At 33.6% G+C, this 22575-nt stretch overlaps 7 protein-coding genes across 7 annotated transcripts, besides 5 other annotated features; 6 read left to right on the top strand and 1 right to left on the bottom strand.

The window, feature by feature from the left end:
• Positions 1 to 477: part of a mobile genetic element that runs on past the window's edge.
• A 960-nt stretch (positions 478 to 1437) lies between these two features.
• Positions 1438 to 2127, top strand: TVAGG3_0032670 (Mob1/phocein family; the record flags this gene model as incomplete). The annotated part of the gene is made up of 2 exons (XM_001315600.2): positions 1443 to 1462; positions 1488 to 2127. The coding sequence occupies 2 exons, from the start codon at positions 1443 to 1445 to the stop codon at positions 2125 to 2127; spliced, it is 660 nt and encodes a 219-aa protein (XP_001315635.1).
• Positions 2128 to 2492: 365 nt separating this feature from the next.
• On the top strand, positions 2493 to 3478 carry TVAGG3_0032660 (uncharacterized protein; the record flags this gene model as incomplete). The annotated part of the gene is made up of 1 exon (XM_001315599.1): positions 2497 to 3276. The coding sequence occupies one exon, from the start codon at positions 2497 to 2499 to the stop codon at positions 3274 to 3276; it is 780 nt and encodes a 259-aa protein (XP_001315634.1).
• A 280-nt stretch (positions 3479 to 3758) lies between these two features.
• On the bottom strand, positions 3759 to 11274 carry TVAGG3_0032650 (platelet formation protein family; the record flags this gene model as incomplete). The annotated part of the gene is made up of 1 exon (XM_001315598.1): positions 3829 to 11274. One exon carries the CDS (start codon positions 11272 to 11274, stop codon positions 3829 to 3831), a length of 7446 nt encoding a protein of 2481 aa, XP_001315633.1.
• A 560-nt stretch (positions 11275 to 11834) lies between these two features.
• TVAGG3_0032640 (pyridoxal phosphate binding) lies at positions 11835 to 12599 on the top strand (the record flags this gene model as incomplete). The annotated part of the gene is made up of 1 exon (XM_001315597.1): positions 11844 to 12527. The coding sequence occupies one exon, from the start codon at positions 11844 to 11846 to the stop codon at positions 12525 to 12527; it is 684 nt and encodes a 227-aa protein (XP_001315632.1).
• Positions 12600 to 12748: 149 nt separating this feature from the next.
• TVAGG3_0032630 (armadillo (ARM) repeat-containing protein family) lies at positions 12749 to 15812 on the top strand (the record flags this gene model as incomplete). The annotated part of the gene is made up of 1 exon (XM_001315596.2): positions 12749 to 15799. The coding sequence occupies one exon, from the start codon at positions 12749 to 12751 to the stop codon at positions 15797 to 15799; it is 3051 nt and encodes a 1016-aa protein (XP_001315631.1).
• Positions 15813 to 16022: 210 nt separating this feature from the next.
• Positions 16023 to 16149: a mobile genetic element.
• A 520-nt stretch (positions 16150 to 16669) lies between these two features.
• On the top strand, positions 16670 to 17209 carry TVAGG3_0032610 (protein serine/threonine kinase protein; the record flags this gene model as incomplete). The annotated part of the gene is made up of 1 exon (XM_001315595.1): positions 16670 to 17209. One exon carries the CDS (start codon positions 16670 to 16672, stop codon positions 17207 to 17209), a length of 540 nt encoding a protein of 179 aa, XP_001315630.1.
• A 1844-nt stretch (positions 17210 to 19053) lies between these two features.
• Positions 19054 to 19142: a mobile genetic element.
• A 50-nt stretch (positions 19143 to 19192) lies between these two features.
• Positions 19193 to 19276: a mobile genetic element.
• A 66-nt stretch (positions 19277 to 19342) lies between these two features.
• Positions 19343 to 19520: a mobile genetic element.
• Positions 19521 to 20903: 1383 nt separating this feature from the next.
• On the top strand, positions 20904 to 22396 carry TVAGG3_0032570 (enolase; the record flags this gene model as incomplete). The annotated part of the gene is made up of 1 exon (XM_001315592.2): positions 20923 to 22341. The coding sequence occupies one exon, from the start codon at positions 20923 to 20925 to the stop codon at positions 22339 to 22341; it is 1419 nt and encodes a 472-aa protein (XP_001315627.1).
• Positions 22397 to 22575: the final 179 nt, after the last annotated feature.

Here is a 22575-nt window from a genome sequence, read left to right as displayed (position 1 = left end):
TTCGTCTAAGATGCAATAAGTGATGAGATTGGAACTACTTATAAATTTGCATAAAATCAATGTATGAGAATAAACAGCATATAAATACCAATTACATCCGATACTTTTCTTTACAGTTTGCACCTATTCAGAGTTTAATTAGATTTGTATCTAGTCTTTCAATATCAGATAAGGAGTCTTTCTTCATATTTAAATATATAAAAGATGCTGTTTTCTATGTTTTCTATTGAGCATATTTTGTGCTTAAAGCTCCAATCATGAGATATTTAAATTTTTTTACCCCTATCAAAAGCGAAAGTCAAATATGTATCACAGGAGGGAAAACAAAAAGCTTGCATATATGATAATGAAATTATGGCACACGTATACTACTACAAATGATATTTGTAGCTATATAATTTTTACCGAAAGATATTAAACATATGGCGAGATAATAGCATTTTTTTGGTCATTCACTTCACTTTCCGCCACCCTTAATATACAAAATGGAAAAATATTGTTATTTGAAGTAATCAAATTCTACAGAGTTTGAATTTATTTCATGAAAGAAAAAGTAATTATAGCGCTTTAGGATGATTCAAAAAGAATATTGATTCTGTATTCTCCTTTTTTCTTTATAGACATAACTTTAACAAAAAGAGTTGCAATTTTTTTAATCCAATCAATATTGTTTTTCCTTTGGCACAGAAACCTCTTTCGTCCGCAAGCCTGTAAGTAGCAATAAAGTAATAAACAAAGACCTATTGCTACTCATCTTTTATTAGTTTTAATAAATTTCTTTGATTTGTTTTAGTTTCCATTAAATCTTGTGTTATATAGGTGTGGAGCTCATGGTCTTTGTGGAAAAAGAATATATCACCTCTTTTTGAGGGTCAATAAAGCCAAAAATCTCTGGGATTCTTGTGATGACTGAAAAAGAGTAGCTTTTCATGGATATCCTTTGAAAGTCTTGCAGTGAATTAGTGATAATTGACTGCCAAAAATAAATCTAGTGATATTCCTTGAGTTGTCACGAGATATTGAAATGTCGCATAGGTTTAAATTTACGCGAATTTTATATGGTGAAAATTCTGGTAAGTTGAATGCGGTGTTGGGTTTTGAGGAATAGTAAAAATGTCGCCATATACTGAAATGACAAGTAGGGAATCCTCAATCTAATTATCTTCATCAGAAAATGATCCCTTAAATAATTTTCAAGATTTTTGGATGTAATAGATTTACAAATTAGATTGTTTTTAACCTGAATAATGAGCGATTTTTTAGATGTTGAGATCATGATCTGGCATAATGTACGTTAAAAGACGATTAATTGACTCGGATAAAACGTATTTTTGACAATAGAATGTAAAGATACTATATGTTGCTAAGACTATGTATATGTATAAAATTCACCAATATTTTGTGAAGTTTACATTTACTTCACATTTCAGAAATTTAGTGCGATGAGCTTTTTTTCAAAAATGTACAGTTTTAATTCTAACAAACAGGCATAGCCAGGCAACCTTTAAACCAATTCACTTCTTTACGCCGGGTCATCGGTGCTATGAAGATTATACATCCATTCACGGTTGTTACGAGCTTTGTAACATTGATGACGCAATAAAATGTCCAGATGGTAAAAAATTAGAAGATTGGTTTGCGACTCATGCTGTTGAATTCTATAACCAACTTGTTATTTTTTATAAATTCGTTGAAAATGATTGCACAGAAGAAAAATGTCCTGTAATGTCAGCTGGACATAAATTTAAATATTTATGGCAAGACGATGATCAATTTAAGACACCAAAAGAGTTACCCGCGAAAGAATACGTATCTTTACTTTTCGATTGGGCCGATGCGTTTCTGGGTGACAAACACTTCTTCCCAAGTGATCACAGATCATCATATCCAAAGACTTTCAAACCAGAAATTTCAAGGTTATTCAGACGATTACTTCGTGTTTATGCTCATCTTTATAACCATCATACAGCTGTTCTCAAGAGCTGCGATGCACTTCAGCATTTCAATACTTCATTCACTCATTTTTATAAATTTACGAAATACTACAATCTAATTGATGAGAAGGAATTCAAGCCACTTAAGAAAGCAATTGAATCACTCGGATTAGAACCAAAATCTGAACAATAAATGTAAAGATTATAAAATTGGAAAATAATAAACCTGGTTTATATTGTTGTAAATTTTTTTACTTGTATTACTTAAATGTGTGAATTTACATACTTGAAATGTTTGTAAATATATTTCATAAACCAATACATTTATAAAATCTTAGCCATAACTGAATAAATGAGAACTCTCGTAGCACTAATAGCTATTGTGAATTCCATACTCATGAAATGATATGTGAGAGAATGGAAATGAAGAAATTTCATAGAATCATTAAAAATTCGAAGATATTTTTATGTCAAGTTAATTTACAATATATACTCAGTAGAAATCCTTCTAAAATTTTCTTTCATTCAATTTTCAAAGGTAGGGTAAAATCATACGTTAAAAATGTCAACATCAACTTCGGCTAGAAGAAAAGGATTAGCACCTCTTAGATCGGTTCAAACTAAGACTGATATATCACCAAAACTAAAAATTCCACGATCCACATTTACTGAAGCTTCAAAAAACAAAAATCAAATTTCAATGAATGAATTGATTAGAAACAAACAGAAAAAGCAGCAATTACTTGAAAATAAGACAAATATTATTGCCAAAATAGCTAGATATGAACAATTGTTTACATATAAACCAAAAGATAAAGATAATGTCAGAATTCTTAAGGTTTTAAAGCCTTCAATTGCTGAAGTCAAACGAGATATACGTCAAAGAAAAAGGGATATCAAGCGAATCAGAAATTCTGACATCACTGCATCAATCACAGAAAATCAAGAAGAGATTAAGATGTTACATCTAGAAATTGTTCGTCTTAATGAAGAAAAGCACAAAGTATACAAGGAAATTGATGAAGCTCAAGCAAATCTAGATGAATTAATTTCTATGTATGCACCACGTAGAATGAGGCGCAGTAAGCAAAACATCAGTGAGCTAAGAGAGAAGATTCGTGAAACAGAGCAAGCAATAGATATTATCGAGCATCCAGAAAAATATTTCGCTTCAAGTGAAGAAGAATCAAAAAGAAAAAAGGATGAAGAACAAATGAGGAAAGAACTTATATCTCTCATAAAGAAAACTAAGAAGCAAAGGATTGATGAGGAAAATAAAATAAGAGAAATAGAAAATGAATTATATTCAGGAAAATATGAAAACCAATTTTATTCATGTTGATTTTTAGCGCGGTTATATATATTAAAATGTTTGTTTATTTGTTTATATTCTTTATAACATGATTTTTTATCTGAGTTAACGTGTCATGAGTTTAAGTTCCCATTAGGAATATCTATCATGGAAACTACAAAATTACATTATTTGCAAAATTTTATTATGTATGACTCTATAAACGTGTACGAGAAGCCTTAATCACTTTATAAACTTTTTGGCTTCGTTCATGAAAAGAAAACGAGATCTGATTAATCAATGATCGATAACTACGTCACCATACGGCAACATTTTAGAAGTGTAAAATATGCTGATCAATGCATAGCATGTTTGAAAAAAAGGATTCGTATTCGCCAATATCAAAGATCTTAAAGTTGGAACTCTATATTTCAATTGAATAGGATAATTATGAGGAAATCGAAACAAATTCAATAGTTACAAAAGATGCATTCAAGTTTCCTGTCTGTTTATTAAGAAATAATTAATTATAATTTACCGTAAAATTAAATATAACACTTTATATATAAAATAAAAAGATAAAATAAACAAATATAAAAAACATTAAATAGTGATTATTTGTACAACACCATCATCATCTACCAAGCAAAGTATTCCTCCTTCCTTGCAATAACTCATTGATACAGGTGCAATGTGGCATCTTAATTTCTCTTTTGGCAATTCCAAAGTTCCTACTTCCAAAGTTATTACTTTCATTTCTTCTGTCGCCAAAACAACGTAATCTATTCCTCTCCAGTCTTCCCACGCGCTCCAGCACCTTATTCCAGGAACTTCCATGCAGCCAATCCATATTCCGTTGATTGTCAACACAACAATGTCTTTCTGTCTCGCGATATCATCTGTTCTTTCGCTCAAAACACAGATGAATCCAGAGCCAGGGCAAACTAAAACTCTCAATGGTTTCCTGTTTCCAAGAGAAATAACTCTGACGACGACACCTCCCAAAGTGCAAACTTGGATTGTTCCGTCTCTTGTTCCTGAAACAACAACTCCGAATTCTTCAGAAACACAAGAACAAATCGTGTAATCTCTGTAACTCGAAACATAAGAAACAGAATCAGTTTCAAGGTCCCAAATCCTTGTTGTCATGTCAGTACAAACAGCGGAAATAAACTTTCCACTGCCAGAAATTGATCTGATCAATCCGAAAGGAGTTCTGATTATTCTGTTCTTCCCAATCACTTCGACATTCGCGGAATTGCCTGAACAAGTGCAAATTCCGTATTTTGTCTCTGCAGTTGTAAGTTCGAAACTGGAAGAAGAAACAGTTTGACTAACATTGTTTTTGTCAAAAATTAAATCAGGACTTGAAATTTTCAGTTCACTTCCTGTAAAAATAAACTGTCTCTGATATCCACTCCTCAGAACGAATTTCAGATTCAGTTTGTTGTCTTCTATCGATGAGGAAATGAAACTGACACCTTTTAAGTCAGTTGTCAAAACCGTCGGAGTCGATAAAAGTGGCGGTGGGAAATCTATTGTTCTTACAGGATGTGGCTGGTTGAAGACTATTGGCGGAAGAGTTCCGTGTTTATTGACGAAATCTTCCGAAAAATCTTCAGAAAATTTTGGATTAAAAAGTGGCATTTTGACACCAAAAACTAAATTCAACCAAATATGTAAAGTGGCAGAAACCATGACAGATTCCAGTGCTTTTCGGTTTTTGTAAACAAAGTCAACAGGTGATGATGCCCATGGAGGAATCTGAGAGTCAGTGAAACACTCAGGGAAGGAGAAGAACTCAGGGGTGAGTTCGAAATTGTTCATTTCCGAAATCTTGAGCATTTCAGAAATTTTCACTGATCCGCCCAAAAAAGAATTGATTGAATTCGATGTCGAATAGCTTTGTTCGAATAAATAATCGGGATGCAAGTCGTGTAACTCGTTAACACGCTCATCATTGAACAAACCCATCGATTTCCTCAAATCTCTGTAAATTTTTGGATCATTTATGTCAATTTTGTCACTTTTCATGTCAGTTACAACATAAGGGAAAATTGGGTAATTATTTCTGTCGTAATAAGATCTTCCTGCAGCCAAATTCACGAGGTTTAAGTACTCGAAGTTGGAGATCAATCCGTTCGACCATTTCTCAGTTGATTTCGTCTTTATCAAGAATTCCGATGGATTGTTTATTTCGGTGGAAATAAATTCAGGAGTTGTCAAATTTTGGTTCAAAAGACTCAAAATTTCCGAAATTTCTTTGACGGTTATAATAACGATAGAACCGTTTCTCTTTATCACTTCTATAGCAGAATGGTTTTTGTAAACTATAGAAATGATAAATTTTATGTGAAAATCGTGAATGAATTTAACGCCTGAATCCAAACCCAAAATTATTCCACTTTTTGAGACATCGATTGTTCCATGACATTCTGTATCATCATTACAGTAGTAATAGCACTCGAAGCCAGGTTGTGACTGTGCCAATTTCTGCTGCAAATAAGGTCTGTTGATTTTTTGTTTTACAGCTGAAAAGTGACTGCATAATTTGTAATCTCTTTGGTAAATCATTTCTATTTTCTTTGATGTCGCTCCTTCCCAGAGAGCGAGAGGCATTGTCATTGCCGACCACAGTCTTTGCCAGAACTTCTGGTAGTTCTTGTTCGATCTCTGCTCTGATATTACTAATTTAGAGCTCTGTTTCAAAGAAAATCCGATGTTTTCCGCGTTTTCAAAATTAATAAATTCCGCTTGCAATTCAACCATCTTCAAATTGTCTTTTCTTATGATTTCTGCTGTTCTAAACACTCTCTGCTGATCAACAACTGATATAGAGTTTGCGAACATCTCTAAACACTCTATTTTCGATTTCTCCGACAATATTTGTGAAGTGAAAATTTTATTTTCTGTTTTTAATTCCAATTTTTGCATCTCAAATTTCAAAGCTTGGAAATAAACTTTGTTGTTTTTGATTTGTTGGGCAGTCGGATTCAGTTGGTTGATGATCTTTTCAACGAACAAATGCTGGTAATGCATCATTATCATCAGCAAAACTAAAACAGTTGATAAATGTAACGGCGACGGTTTTGACAAATATAATTTTATGAAAATTGACGCGATATCAATATCCAACCATCTTCCATTTTTATCTCTTCTTATAGAGAAAATGAGTTCATTCTTTTTCTTTGCGAAGTCTTCCAGTTTCTGGTAGAAATCATTCATGTTAAACAAAAGTTTAGATTCTGTTGGCGGCCTGAACAAAAACACGTTTAAAGAGGAATGAGTTGAAATTTGTTTGTTTTCATCGAAAGAAAGTCTTCTTTTCTTTTTGATTGTCAATTGTGGAACTCCTGGAATGATTACATTAGATTCAGACATTGATTTAGCGAAAGAACTTTGTAACAAATCAATTTCTTTTTCATCTTCCACATCACTTTTTTCAAAATTTTCATCACCATTTACAAAAATAAATGATCTAGACATCATTGATCTCGTTCTCAATGTTTCGAATGCATTGTTTTGGTTTGTTTCACTTATTTCTGAACTCGTGTCTTCTTCTGTATAAAACAATGAAGTGGCGAATTCTTTAAACAATGGACTGTTTTTGTTGTTCAAATCGGAATGGAAGAAAATAGCATTTTTTGCCAATGTAAAGAAATTTTCATATTTGTCATCTAAATTTTCTTCCAAAATCTTATGACTCAACAAAATCAAGAAATCAATTATCATGTTATTCGCATCTTCACCCAATGAGTTATTCACTAACGAAATCGTTGCAATGGTGTCATTCCAATCTCCTTCACAACTCAACAGAAAATTCAATGCTTTGTTTCTGATGTCAGAAGAAGATTTTATGACACTTGCAATTATCCACATTCTCGCGTGGTTTGAGAGGTTTTGTATTGGCTTGAGGGTCTCGTAAACCTCGTACAAAGCAGTGTCATCGACATTCATTGCAACGTACAAACAGATTGGCAACAAATCAGATCCGTACGCATTAACAAATGTCGCTAAAGAAATTGCTGTGTCATGACTTAAACATTTGTTTGTGATGTTTTGCATGACGAGTTCGTAGTGAATTCGTGGATTAATGGCGGGAACAAGGTTCAATCTCTGTATGGAACTGATGATTGATATCAGAAGTAACAAAACTTCGTTGTCGCCATTGGGAATTACGTTATTCAACAAAACAATGTGAGTAATGTGGAACTTTAACTTGTCTACAGGTGTTCCTTGTTCTACATCAAAGATTTCTGCTATGACTTTCAGTGTTTCTTTGACTCTTTTGATGGAATTAGTCGAAATTGCATCCGAAATCAGACATAAAACGTCAGTTTCATTGATAGAAATCGCGGAAACATCGACAATCAGTTGTCTGATGTTGTCCCTGATGGTTTCTATCATCGAACTGCCTTTCTCGAAGTGTGCGTGCATCGCCGAAATCAAATTTTGAACTGGAAGTACTTCTGGAAAGATCTGGGGGTATCCGGGAAGAAGGTTTCGCTTCCAGTATTTGATTATGCGCATCTGTGTCAGTGGATCGAACTGCAAAATAAACGAAAAATTGCATAAAATCGATTCTAAAATCGCTTTTTGCAATGGTCTGTGGGTTACTGAACTCAGCATGTTGCAGAACCTCATGTACATTTGGTACGTACGTGGAAATGTCTTACTTTCTTGGATTAAGTGACTAATTATTTGGATTCCATAAGCATTTGTGAAACTGGCTTGTATATTCTGGGAAATACTAAGTGTTGAGGTAAAGAGATCAACAATAAGTTCTGGAATTTCTGTGAATTTGTCACCTTTCGTTGTTCTTAAGTCAAAAAGAGAAAATAAAGGAATTAAAGCACGAACTTTGCAGAGATTGAGGAGAACGTCAATGAAAGAGGTCATACAAGCAACTGGGCCTCCAATGAAGTCGAATTGGCAGAGTTTGTTCATTGAATTAAATGAACAATTTACAATCCCTTCTCTATCTGATAATTGGAGTGATAATTTGCAGTCCTGGCTTAAGTTACCTCTTGGCCCGTTCTCTGTTATAGTTTTCATGTCGTCTTGGGAAATTATTCCTAAAATTTGTAAATTTCCCAATAAAACTGGCGGATATTCGTCCCTTTTATTGTTTGTGATATGATCTCCAATCTGGATATTTATTGGCCCGGATTTCAGTCCTTTCCAGCGAAATTCTAAACGTCTTCCTAATTCATCATTTATTCGCGTTTGGACGTAGGTTTTTCCTTGGCCGGAGAAGGCTATCTCCATGGCAATGTAGCACCATTGTCCTCGTGGAGGAGTTACGTCGATTCTGGCAGTTGATTCTGTTGTTTTTGCAAGACAAGTAAATAATAAAGTTCCGCTGGAAATAAAGACATTGAAACCTCTTAGTTTGCGATCAAAGATCTCAATAATCTTCGAATGGGCTTGCGAAATTGCATGATCTACATAAATCCAAAAACAAATCGTAAATTCATCGCCTAAATCTTCTCTCGTCATGTTCTTTACAAGGATCTTTACAGGAGAACGTATAGCAATGTATGCTTGTGGCGCTCTATGTGCGAGAGATGTAATTCCGATTAATTTCTTCACAAAATATTGATGATAACAGGACAAATACTTTCCTTCTATAGGAAACATCAGACTTAAGAACCTGTGCATCACTAAAGTTGAAGAAACAACTAAAGAAATCGAAGTAATTATCGAAAAAACGCCATCTAATATCGATTGTGGGATTTCTCCACCTTTCTGCTCATCAATAATCTCCAAAAGAAGCATATCTATACCAGATCTGTTCATAATAATACAATTTTGGTACGTAAAATGAACCAAACTGAGTAAGAATGTGATAACTGAGGAAAACTCCTTCGACTGCCTCGTAATATTAAGCAATGCTTTGATTGCTTTCGGTTGTTGAATCACAAAAAACGGAGAAACCGAAGAAATCTGAGTTCCAGCGGCTATTTGTTTGAGATATGTGAATATCTGTGCGGATATGTTACCGCCTTCTACTCTCTGTATTCCTTTTGTGATTGCTTGCATATGAGGGGATTTAATTCTCAAAGTTGAAGCAACGACAGTAAAGAAATGCAATGCCTGGACTAAGTAAGCATCGCATACTTCATTCGGCTCCAAAACAGGAAGAACAGAGCAAATAGAATCCGATAATCCTTTAATTGGCTCAATAAGTTTTTGTGAATGGCTCATTACATCGTTCAATGTCTCAAGTAGAGCGGTTGCGAGCTTAACATCGACCTTAACTGGGAATCTTAAGTAAATTAATTTTGATATATCAATTAATTCATTGATAACTGTTGTTGTTTGCGTAGAACCTTTCGTAGTTAAGTACGTACGTGTTAATCCGAGAATAAAATCACAAAGCGCCGGCTCAAAAATTAAAGCGAAAAATGAGATCACAAAAATTTTGCAAGAAAATAAATATGAAGCAATGGTATTATTGGACAAAACCTGGGACATAAAGATTAGGATAACTGATCTGGTTGTCTCTATAAGGTATAGCTGGCTCTCCTCGCATTCAAAGTGGAGAGATTGGAAATATACAATAATATTACAGAGACTTTTAGCGAAAGAAGAGGAAATAAGTACTGTAGGAGATACGTGATCAAATTCGTCGAGTATACGTCGAAGCATTTCAGCTACAAGTTCAGGTTTTTGTAAAAATGATTTGAACATTTGCGGTAAATACGAAAATCCGTTAATATTAACCGTATTAAACGTCTGTAGTCTTAATTGGTCGATGAGTTCAATTGAATTATTATCGAAAATGTTAATTCTTGGGTCGAATAAATGTGTATGGAACAAAGTCTCCCAAACGATGGGCGTTAGCTCAGTATTTGGGCATAATCTGTATAGTGTTATCATTATCGCTACATGGTCGTAGAAATGCTTCGAGTTCTGGCAAGTATTTACGCATTGTCCGTAATTATCCAACAAAATTTTTGCGGCGTTGATATGATTGAAGAGCGATTGTCCGATGAGTTCTAGCTTCGGATACAAGTCGCTTCTGATTAATTTCGTTGTTGTGGGTTGTTCGCTTATTTTTACGCCTTTTTTGATATCGATTCCCATTTTGAACGTTTCCCTGGGCGGATGAGTGTAAGACGCGGTCAGACTTTCTTTGTAAGGAGTGAATTTCGACTGATTAAACTGATTTAGAAATTCTAAGGTATTTATCTGTTGATTGTCTGGAGTTCTTGGAACAAGGAATGGCTCCTCCTTCTCTACTTGTTCTCTGATGAGCATTGGAAGAGAAACTACTGTTGTAATCATAGTATTTTCATCAAGATATGGAGAAAGAGAAAAAAGTAGTTTTAACGCGTTGTCATCGAGTCGTACTATTGCTGGCATTATGCCTTTGACGAATTCTCCGGATTCGATTGCGTTGAAGTAGTTCGGATGAGTTTGTGCGAATCTGACAATGAAACTGAAGAAATCTGTTGTTGTTTCTATCTTTTCCTGGTTGTCGTTGGGCTGAGGACATAAGTCTTTCGCGTATTCTGATAAGATTGGAACAATTGGTTTTGCAAGAATCGGAAATTCGTTGAATAGCTTCTTTATATAGTCAATAGCTATGTTTTTTTCGATTCCTTGTGATGCTAGACAGTGTTCGAATAAGTAATCTAAGGCAGGTATAGCTAATTGAGAATATTGAGATTGAATAACGAAAAATAAAGACTCAATTGTAAGCATTAGATTGTCATTTACGATTTTTGTGACGAAACTGATGAAATTGAACAGTGCTATTCGTGATAATGTTTGAATTTGTGATGGTGTCCAATTTTTGTAAGTGACAATAGTTCTCAAAATGTCCTCGGAATACTTGTAATTGTACTCTAGCTCGAGGAGCAAATCATGATAAGAAGCTCCAGCTAAGTGTTTTTGATACGCAAATATAATGTCTTCTCTTTTGAACTCAGGGAAATTTTTATAGTCATTGAACTCGCTGTCCAAGCCTATAAAATCTTCATCCTGAGTTGGTGGAAACTTCTTAAGGAGGATTCCAAAAACTGGGTCCTCCTCTGGAATCATAATTTATTGTTGTAAAGTTTACAAATTGCTGACATATCAAATTTGTTACTACGTTTCATGAAATGGGACTAATTATTTTTAACTACAGTAGGAGTGTAACCTACTGCCTGACTTGCGTTAGCTAACTATCTGTCTTTCAAAATATATTCGCAATTGATATTGTTTCTATTGGTTTGTTTTAGATTTATTATTCTAATTGTGTTGAATAAGTATTATTTATGACTTTACATTTGAATTTAAAAATGAAATTAAAAATAATTCTCATGAATTTCACACTTCATACACATTTAAGAAATTAATTTACTTATTTATGTAAAAATACTAAAAATGTATTATTTAAAAATCGATAATCTTCAATAAAAACTTTCCAAAATAATTTTGATTTATAAAATTTGAAAAAAAAATTCTTATTTCTTGAGTAAGTTTTGATGAAATCCTAATAATTTTGGACGGCAATCAATCGAGGAATTATGCATATATTTGATTTATTAAGTTAAATTATATGCTTGTGTTTGAAAATTTCATCCTACCACTTATCAAAATTTTGACACTTTTCAGAAATTTTTGCAATGACAGAATCTCACGTTGCAGAGAATTACAAGCACATAAATGAGATTGTCAAGAACTTATCATCAACAGCCCATCTTGTATGTGTGAGCAAAACTAAACCAATTGAAGATCTGAAACAAGTTTTTGAAGCTGGTGGCAGAATTTTTGGTGAAAACTATGTTGACGAAATCATTACAAAGGGACCACAGTTACCTGATGCTCAATTCCACATGATTGGCCACCTTCAGTCGAATAAAGTTGCCAAACTCTGCAAAGTTGAGAATTTGGTTATGATTCAGTCAATAGATAGTAAGGAATTGGCTACTAAAGTCGATAAGCAATACGTAAATAGAAAACCTCTTGAAGTTTTAATTCAAATTAATACATCTGCAGAACCACAAAAGAGTGGCATCGCCAATGGTGCTGAAGCATCAGAACTCGCTAAATTCATCGTAGAAAACTGCCATAACTTAAAATTCAGAGGTGTTATGACAATTGGCGAAACAGGCGAAGCTTCTAGAGATTTCGCATGCCTCGTCGAAGAGAGAAGACGCATTGCTGGCGAATTAGGAATGAAACCAGAAGATTTAGAACTCAGCATGGGAATGAGCGCAGATTACGAATTGGCTCTTAAAATGGGTGCTACTTTTGTACGTGTTGGATCTTCTATCTTTGGTCCAAGAATCTATCCAAATAAGAAATAAATTTCTTTAATTTCATTTAAAAACATCATTTCTATTACTTAATATTTATTTTTCTTTTATAGAAAACTCTTGTTGTCCTTAAATTATCCCATTATTTTGTTAAATTTTGAAACAATTTTTACTTGTTTCTTGAATTAGACGAACAAAACATATGATAACCAACATATTATATGTGCTATATTATAATTCTTTATAGTTTGTTTTTACATTTTTATTTGTTGATGTTTTCAGGATTTGATCAAAATGCATTAGTTAATCAATTTCTTCAAAACTTACCAAATATCAGATCTGGAGATGACAAGACACTTCAAGATACATTTAACTTTTTCAATTCTGTTTTTAATCAAAATCCAATTCAAGCATTAGACACAATCGCAACAATCACATCACAAATAACATCAGAACTCAGCGAAGATCAGATAAATGACTTCGCACAAGCATTTATTTTACTTAAAAACTTTTTTTCAGGACATTTTATTTCTCAAAATGATTTACCTCAATTGTTTAATTATATTTATACAAAAGATGACAACCAACAAGAGATTGCAGCACTTCAACGCGTGAAAACATCAACACTTAATGGATTATTTTCAGATTTACCAATTATTCCTGAATTATGTTCTTCATGTCTATCAGGATTGTTTTATTACATGAGAGGCAATGCTGCAGACATAATTACTTCATTATCAAACGCATTATCAAATGATAATTTTTCAAATTCACAAAAAAGAGCCGCATTTCGTGCAACAATCGAATTACTAGAAGACTACAAGGACCAGGCATCCTTCTTTAAGCAAGAAATCCGTCCAATTTACCTATTTTGCATAAAATTCCCTTATTCCAATTATGACTTCACAAATTCAGAGTGTCAGGACTTTCTGGAACTGACGACCAAATGTCTGACCCAAATAATTACGAAATCAAATGATGATCACTACAAAACGAAACCTACGACGTATATCATCCTGAGAGTGGTGTCAAAGACAATACAGATGGCTTGCCAACAGAATACATTCGAAGCTGTCATTCAAATGATCTTCAAATTAATTTATTTTTATTATAATATGAAATTCAGGGAAGAACTGCAGATTTTGATGTTCTTCGTTATAACAATACTGAATATTAATAGATCTCCTCCTTTCTTTTTGTTCCAAAACGAAATTTTGATTTCTGAAGAATTAATTAAGTATTTTCAAGAAAATACAGAGAATATAGATGAGTTTACAGAAGAATTCGATAAAATGTTTTGCTGCCCAAGCTTTGATGATGAAAAAAATGAAGAAATTTTGAAAATTCTTATTCAACAGTACATTGACTTCACAGGGTTCGAATATTCATGTATTGATCAAAGTAAATGCCAGCAGACCTTCGAAACGAAGCAGCATAGCTTTGGAAAAGAAGGAATTAAATGTAAATTCCCGTACACGTTCAAGGAGCCAATTATGATCAACGAGAACTTCACAGAACTCATGGTTACTCCTCTTATCAACATTTTCGTTGACAGTTTTTCAAAAATTGAAAATCCCGATTATATTGACTCATCAGAAATGAATTATTACCTTGCTTACCAGGTCAAAGACCTTCTTAGCCGCCTAACTTACTATGACATGGAACACGTTGGCCCTGCAATTTACGAAATTTTACAAAATTCTCCTCCAATTGTTGGATCATGGGGCCAACAGCTTATTTTCATTAATTGTCTGTCCATTCTGGTCTCATTCGCTCAGACACAGAACATAAATTCGCCTGTTTTCAAGATTATTCAAGAAAATAGGGAAAATGTCTTCAGTATTCTATTATCTACCGAACTTCCCATTATATTTTCTGATATCTTTGGTCTTTTGTTCTGTATTTCAAGGAATCAACAGATTTCGAAAGAATATCTTTTAACAACTTTTCCTCAGAGCGACCAAACAGAGAAAGACTTCTTTGAGATGTTTTTCACAGTGATTATACCCAAAGTAATGAGTTATGGAATCGACGAACTCACAGGATACTCATTTTTAGTTGTCATAAGTTTTATTCAGAACAATTTTTCCAGATCTCTTGAAAACTACCCAGTAGATCTCTTCAACAACATATATACTACAATTCGCGATACAATTTTCCAGCAAAACTTCAATTCTTTTACAATAAAACATTTATTGTATCTTCTTTCAGTGAATTTCAGCAAAGTAAGCATCAGAGAGTCAATAGAACAGGCCAAAGAGATCATGACATTCGGAATCGAGCTCCTAGATCAAATAGATTCCTTTAATATGACCGACCAAGACAGATTTCTCATCCAAGACGAGTTCTGCGACTTCTTTTTATACATTATTAAAAGCTACAAGGGCAATATTATGGATGAAATCGTTGCTTTGGCCCAAAAATTCATTGTTTTGCTGCATAATCCAAATTGGCTCGACAATGCAACACCAGAAAAGATGAAACTAGTCGTAGAATGCATAGAATACTACACAATCGACCAGAATTACCTCTCTTCTGACTTCATTCCTTTAATGTTCCAGATGATAAACTCAGATTCACCGGATTGTTTCAAAAACGGTTGTTTAATGTTGGGTCTGGCCTTCTCAAAGATGGGGGAGGGAGATATCGACCTAATTAATGAAATTTTGTCAAAAATTTTGGAAGTTTTGGAAACAAGAAGTTTTTCATCGGATTTCATACCAAGTGTGTGCGAGTGCATTGCTTATATACTTAAGATGTATGAGTTAGAGATCACTGTTACTAGAAATGACCAAAGAAACAGAAATTCTGAATATCGAGATTCAGGAACTCAGAAAAACGAAGGAGATGATGGAAAGGAAAGACCAGAGATGGTAACGATGCAAGAATTGGTTGATTATCCTGACATTGTCGATAAAATTATTGAAATCTTTAGATTATTTACTCGAATTCCATTTTTGAAAGATGATCCTCAGCAAATCGAGATGTCCAATGCAATGTTTGTGACAATATTCCACTCATTCAAGGCTCTAATTACAATTTTGTCGACAAATCAAGATATAATTCAGAGACACAAGAAATTTTTACTTGAAACACCAACAAAAGCAATGATTGAGTTCAGGGATATATCTGATGACACTGCCAAAGCATTCCTTGACTTCTATGACGCTGCTGTCTCTTATTTACCAAGGAAAAACAACATTTTCTTGAACAGATCTTCTTTCCACACTGCTCTCCTTTATATTATGAGCAAATTCAATGGAAGTAATAAGCAAATTTCTGATTTGGCCCTTGTTATTTATAAAAAAGCTCAAAATATGTAAATTTATATAGAATAAAGTTATTTATATATAGATATCTTCATAAAAGAGATTTTTTAATAATGAGTGTTTGTTTCGAGTTTAAAGGATGTTTGAGGAAGATATTTTTGTGATTGACAATTACAAAAAATTACATTTCCATTATGCTATGCTAGAGTTTTCTGTATTTAGCACTTGATTTGAGAAATATCCAAATAATTTCAGTATATAAACAAATTACAGATACACTACAATTCCAAAATACTAGTGCAGAATTTTCCAAAGCCTCTCATTAAATGAGATATTTGCGACAATATCTGTTCTATTCGATGAAATTTGCACCCACTGACATACAAATGATCAAAAACAACAAGAAAACTACATTAGGAGAGAATTTTCCCAAAATTTCCCATCAAATGAGATATTTTGAAAGAACACTACTCAATTCGACAAGTAATTGAATCATTAGCCATTTGCTAGCCAAGAAATAGTAGTATGAATGTTCCTTATAAAGTTTCTCATTCATTGAGAGATTTAATAAGAAACAATACCCCAATTGAGTAGTTATAGCTCACAAATTGTTTCCTAATAAAAGTGACAAAATTTTAATGCTCATCAATAATACACCTCATTTATTTCTTGATGAGCATTAAAATTTTATTTACTGAATATTTTCTCGTTATTACTAAATGAAATTTATGCAATTTTTCAAGAATATTTTAAAATGATAATGTAGGATCATGTAATGATACCCAATAATGAAAACTGTTGGATTCAATACATACACACACAAAAAAAATCTGAGTCGTAGAATTTTGTTAGATATTTTTTGAATACCGAGTCGTAAAGAAGTCGTAATTTGTTTCATAGTTGAAAATATCATTTTAGAACAAGATGGTTCGATACACCATAGTGCGCAAACTTGGACAAGGCGGATTTGGGGTAGTTTACTTAGTCAAAACTCCAGATGGAAAACAATATGCCATGAAAGTAATAGATTTATCAGAGATGAGCTCTCAAATGAGAGCAAAAGCTCGTTCTGAAGTAGAAATCCTATCTAAATTGAACCATTCTAATATTGTTAAATATATTTCTTCCTGGACTGATAACAATAAATTATATATAGTTATGAACTACATTGATGGAGGAAATTTACGTCAATATATTTCAAGACAAAATGGTGAACTTTTAAGGATAGATACAGTTTGCTCAATATGTTGGCAAATAGCAAAAGCATTAGAATACATTCACAAAAATCATATCATTCATCGAGATCTTAAGCCTGAAAATATTCTTGTTTCGAATGCTTTTGATATAATTTATCTTAGTGATTTCGGTTTAGCAAAGTCACTTTACACTTCTTCTCAATATGCATACACTCAATGCGGAACTCCGGTGTATTCAGCTCCAGAAGTTTTACTTGGCGATCCTTAAAACGAAAAGGCAGATATATATTCATTTGGTCTAATCCTCTATGAATTATGCACACTCAAACCATATTTCCAAGGAAAAAGAAAAATAAATGATAGATATGCTGTAATTCGGCCATTAATCGAATCAATGCTGTCTCGAAACCCAAATGATCGACCATCATTAGATGAAATTTTTGAAAATTCAACAATCAGGAAATGTATGGAAATCTATTTTGTAATAGAAGCATTCAAAATGTGGCAATTCAGGAAATGATCCCTTCAATTTTTCGATCTTGCAGAATATTCAAGTGCCAAAAAACTATTCTTATTCAAAAGCTATCTTAACCAATAAAATATTATATATTTACATAAGTTAAATATTGACTAAATCATATATGGAATAACTATGTAACATGTTTATCTTTTATTCTTTAAATAAGTTTTAATCATCAATATTATAGGGAGTTAGATTTAAGTGTAAAAAGTGGGTTCCAAAAAAATCCCAAAAACGATTATTGTGAATTGAATTTGGGAATTTTTTGGGCCTTAAGAAAGGGGGGATACCCGATTATTTTAAAAATGAAGCATGACAATAACTCAATATATAAATAAATTAGAACTGAATAAATAGTAATATAATAATATATATATACATAGAAATAGTTGCTGTATAAACCACAGCTCATGGTTGATTACTTTTTGTATGAAATTGAAATTTATATGCAGAAAAGATTAGAATTAGCCTATGAAAGTTTTTATATGAAGTATATGCTAAATGATCAATATTATAAATGACATATATTTATAAAACAGAAGAATTCGTGAAATGATCGAATTAGAAATTCAATATATGCGGGTGTTATATGGTTGTTGAATATATCTTTAAGTATGATATATGTTTGTAAATATGATTTAAGGTGTAATTTTAGTAGAATAAGAGAATATAATCAATTTGAAATCTCATTTTAGAAAAATATACAGAATTTGATGAATTATATATTTATAAAGTTTTATTTCATGCATAGATAAGAAAGTGATATGACAATAAGCAATTTCTTTCGAACATTAAAAATTTGATGTAGAAATAAGAATATTTGAAACTTATATTATAATATATAGATGTCGATAAGATATGCATAACTTATATTAAGGATTTGATGCGGAAATACTCATTTAAACTGCTGAAAAAAGGAATCTGAAAACAAAATAAAATTGAATATCATTTCAATTTTGATCTATGAATAAAAATGTTTAAAATAATAAAATTCAATATGAAATAATAATTTTTGTGATTTTGGCGTAAATTTGAATTGAAAAGGGGGTATCAAAAAATTTATTTTAAAATTGAGTGGAGAAAAAATAAAACTCTGAAACATGAACTGAATTAAATTAAGTGCAGCATTTTAATATTAATAAAATATTATTAAAAAAAATTATCTTTCAAAACTCAAAAGTGTCATTTCTCATGGATGGCCATCATCAGCTATTCACTTGCTGATAAGGATACTGTGCATAGCATGATCCTACCAAGATTTGATGCTGCACTATCCTTATCAGCAAATGATTTCTGCATCAAATCTCAATTTGGTCTTTCATGAGTGGTCTGCAGATCAGAAGCGCAATGCTTATGCAGTCTATATACTATGTCATAGCATATAGACTGCATAAGTATTGCGCTTCTCTTGACATTATTTTTACTTTAAAATTTACGCGTACTGTTTTACTTCTCTCTAGCCTGTTTAAGGTCGTAAATTATGCTTTTACATAAATATAACAGAGTCCTTTCGAGATCTCTCATTGAATGAGAGGTCTCGAAAGGACTCTGTTATAATGCAATCTGCATATGTTCACTGGCCAAGCATGAGCCAGGGAATGTAAATTTAGTCGAATAAGGCGAAGTTCTTCAGAAGTCTCTCATTGAATGAGAGACTTCTGAAGAACTTCGCCTTAATGTACTCTCGTGATCGTTCTTTGGTCAGTAAACGGCTGATGAAGCTGTGATTGATCGAAGAGGGCAGAGTCTTTCCGAAATCTCTCATTTGATGAGAGATTTCGGAAGAACTCTACTCTAAAGTAATATGCTTGTGATGAGAATTGTGATGAGAATTCTGCCCTAGTGTAATGTAGTTGTCGTACCTGACCAAAAAAAAGCGAGATCTGGATGTCTCTCAAATGAGAGAAGAAATCCAGATAACTTCAGCATAAGTTAATGCAGATGTGATTCTCTGGCTCTTTGTCGGCCAGAGATCGAATAAAAAGTTTAATAGGTGAGTAAGCTCGATGGATGCCTACTCATTCAAATATACGTTACTTTTTTTCCTATGGGCAATAGTCAAGATGTATTTAATAGAGACTCAGCATATCCTATTACATCAAAAGGTGTGAATATCAGAGTAACATCTAATTATCCATCAAATACCTTTGGAAAAGATGATAATGTAAATTTTGATAATTCAATCAATTGTGATTTTCCTCATGCAGTTGAAGACTTCAATCTCCAATGTAAATCTGTTAATAATCAATGCTATTACGGCTTATCTCTTGCATTTTTGTCCGTCTTCTCACTCGTATATATATCATAAGACATTTACTCAAGATAAAAACTCAGCAATATTTCTTCATGTTGCTTTTTTAAATCTGTGATATATAATAAATAGTTGTAATATACATTCCATCAGACTGCTTCTTATTCTCTTTATCTTATAGCCTGATTATTTCATTTGGCTTATGGAAGAATAATATAGCTTAAATTTATTAAATAGATGACTCTATTTAGTGCTACATATGCTTTTTAGAAACATTGTATTGAAAGGTATGAGAAATATAGGATTTCCCTCAAAAATTCATTTCATTTTCTAGAATACAATGTGAAATATGATTATGAAGTCATTTCAGTTCAACTATAGGTAATGAAATGAGGATATGTATTAAAATATCTCAACCTTTGTATTGAAAAAAAGAATTTCATCTTGGAATTTGATTTTCAAGATGGATAGTTTGCTTTTAGAGTTTTTATGCTTTATTTCCATATTTTGTTTAGATTTAAAGAAGTTTTTAAAATAGATTCGTAATATAAATTTAACTTATCGAGCAGATAAATATTACAACATTATTATACACACAAAGTATATACATAGTAATACTATAAAATCATTTTAAAATGGAAATAAATATTTTTTTGTAAAAAAGTGGAGAAATGTAACAAATAAGCTTGACTAAGATAGTATTCGTAATTTAGTATCTATTCTTAATGGATAAATAAACTCATCAGCATGCAATGAAATTTGCCAACTAGATTCGAAGTATAAGAGATCAAGAAAATGACCAATCTATTGAATTTAGCACCTATATTTCGTAACGAATACAGCCTTGTTGATTCTCCAGCTTTTGTAGCAAAATTGAAGATTCTTTCCGTAAATGCCGGCTGAAACACATTTTTAAAGAATTGAGGAATGTACTAATATTCGTGGATAAATAATTTTAGTACGATAAAAGTTCACTATCCAAATCCAACACAAATTTATAAGTGGTCAAGTTTCCATTCATTTTTTACATCTACGGATTTTTAAATTGTGCTCTTTACATTGCATGACATATCTGAACTCATGATCTCACTTTATGAACCGACCACATATCATTGAAATATGCGAATTTTATTCTATGAGTTCATTCAAAATAAAGTGAATCGCTCCTCTCAAATTTGCACAGAAGATGGTCAAATCACTTTTAAAAACAATGAACGCCGAGCACGACGCTATTGTTAAAGAATGCATTGCTGAGGCTGCCAAGGCTGAAGACCCAATCGGCACCCTCTCCGTCCTTCTCAAGAAGAAGGCTCCAAAGGCTGTCATCGAGAAAGTTGTCGGCCGTGAAGTCCTTGACTCCCGTGGCAACCCAACAGTCGAGGTTGATGTCTACGTAAAGTACCTCGGCCGTGTTACACTCGCCGCCCGCTCATCCGCCCCATCTGGTGCTTCAACAGGTGTTGGTGAAGCCCTCGAACTCCGTGATGGTGACAAGGCTCGCTATGGTGGCAAGGGCACACAGCAGGCTGCCAAGAACGTTACAGAGAAGCTTTCTCCAGCTCTCAAGGGAATGTGCTTCTGCGACTTCCCAGCCCTCGACAAGAAGATCTGCGACACAGATGGCACAGTTCTTAAGAAGAACATCGGTGGCAATGCTTGCACAGCTACATCCTTCGCTCTTGCCGAAGCTGGCGCTGCTGTCCAGGAAATCGAACTCTTCCAGTACCTCGCCAAGGCCTTCTATGGTGGCTGCGACAAGGTTCCAAAGAAGTTCAAGCTCCCATCCCCATTCTTCAACATCCTTAACGGTGGCAAGCACGCTGGTGGCAACCTCAAGTTCCAGGAATTCATGGTTACACCAACACGCAAGGTCCCATTCCCAGACCAGCTCCGTATGGTTGCTGAAGTCTACCAGAAGCTCGGTGGCCTCCTTGTCAAGAAGTACGGTCTCTCCGCTAAGAACCTCGGTGATGAGGGTGGTTTCGCTCCAAACCTCAACGACCCAGAAGAGGCTCTCACAGTTATCGAAGAGGCTATCAAGGCCGCTGGCTACGAAGCTGGCAAGGACATCATGATCGGTATGGATGTCGCTTCCTCTGAATTCTACGATGAAGAGAAGAAGCTCTACGAAGTCGAAGTTGGCAAGTTCCTCAACGCTGACCAGATGATAGACTACTTCGATGAGCTCCTCAAGAAGCACCCAGCCATCGTTTCCATCGAAGATGCTCTCGCTGAACTCGATTACGAGAACTGGACAAAGCTCAACGCCCGCCTTGGCCAACGCGTCCAGCTTGTCGGTGATGACCTTTACACAACAAACCCAATCACAATCAAGAAGGGTCTCGAGGGCAAGTGGTGCAATGCTCTCCTTCTTAAGGTTAACCAGATCGGTACAATCTCTGAAGGTATGGAAGCTGCCCGCCTCATCCTCAACGCTGGCCACCGTGTCATGGTTTCCCACCGTTCTGGTGAAACATGCAACTCCGTCATCGCTGATCTCGCTGTTGCTATCGGTGCTCAGTCCATCAAGACAGGTTCAACAGCTCGCGGAGAACGTATCCAGAAGTACACACGTCTCCTCCAGATCTACGACTACCTCAAGGAACACGATATGCTCGCTGAGGAGTAAACTTCTATGACAATTTATTCTTGCTTTTAAATTCAACTCAATCTTTTTTTTTATTTATTTACTAAGTTTTTGATAAATATGAAATTGGAATTTTTGCAAGCATCATATATATGGAATGAATGATTGATATTTATCACTTGAGGTATAGAAGATTTAAAAGTAAATTTCAAAATTTTATTGATTGATATAATTGATTTGATTAATTAGTATTCCATTATTAGAGTGACAGTATTA

The sequence above is a fragment of the Trichomonas vaginalis genome, chromosome IV, assembly GCF_026262505.1.
Source record: "Trichomonas vaginalis G3 chromosome IV, whole genome shotgun sequence".
Lineage (NCBI taxonomy): Eukaryota > Parabasalia > Trichomonadida > Trichomonadidae > Trichomonas > Trichomonas vaginalis.
This window is presented reverse-complemented; position numbering and strand designations above follow the sequence as displayed.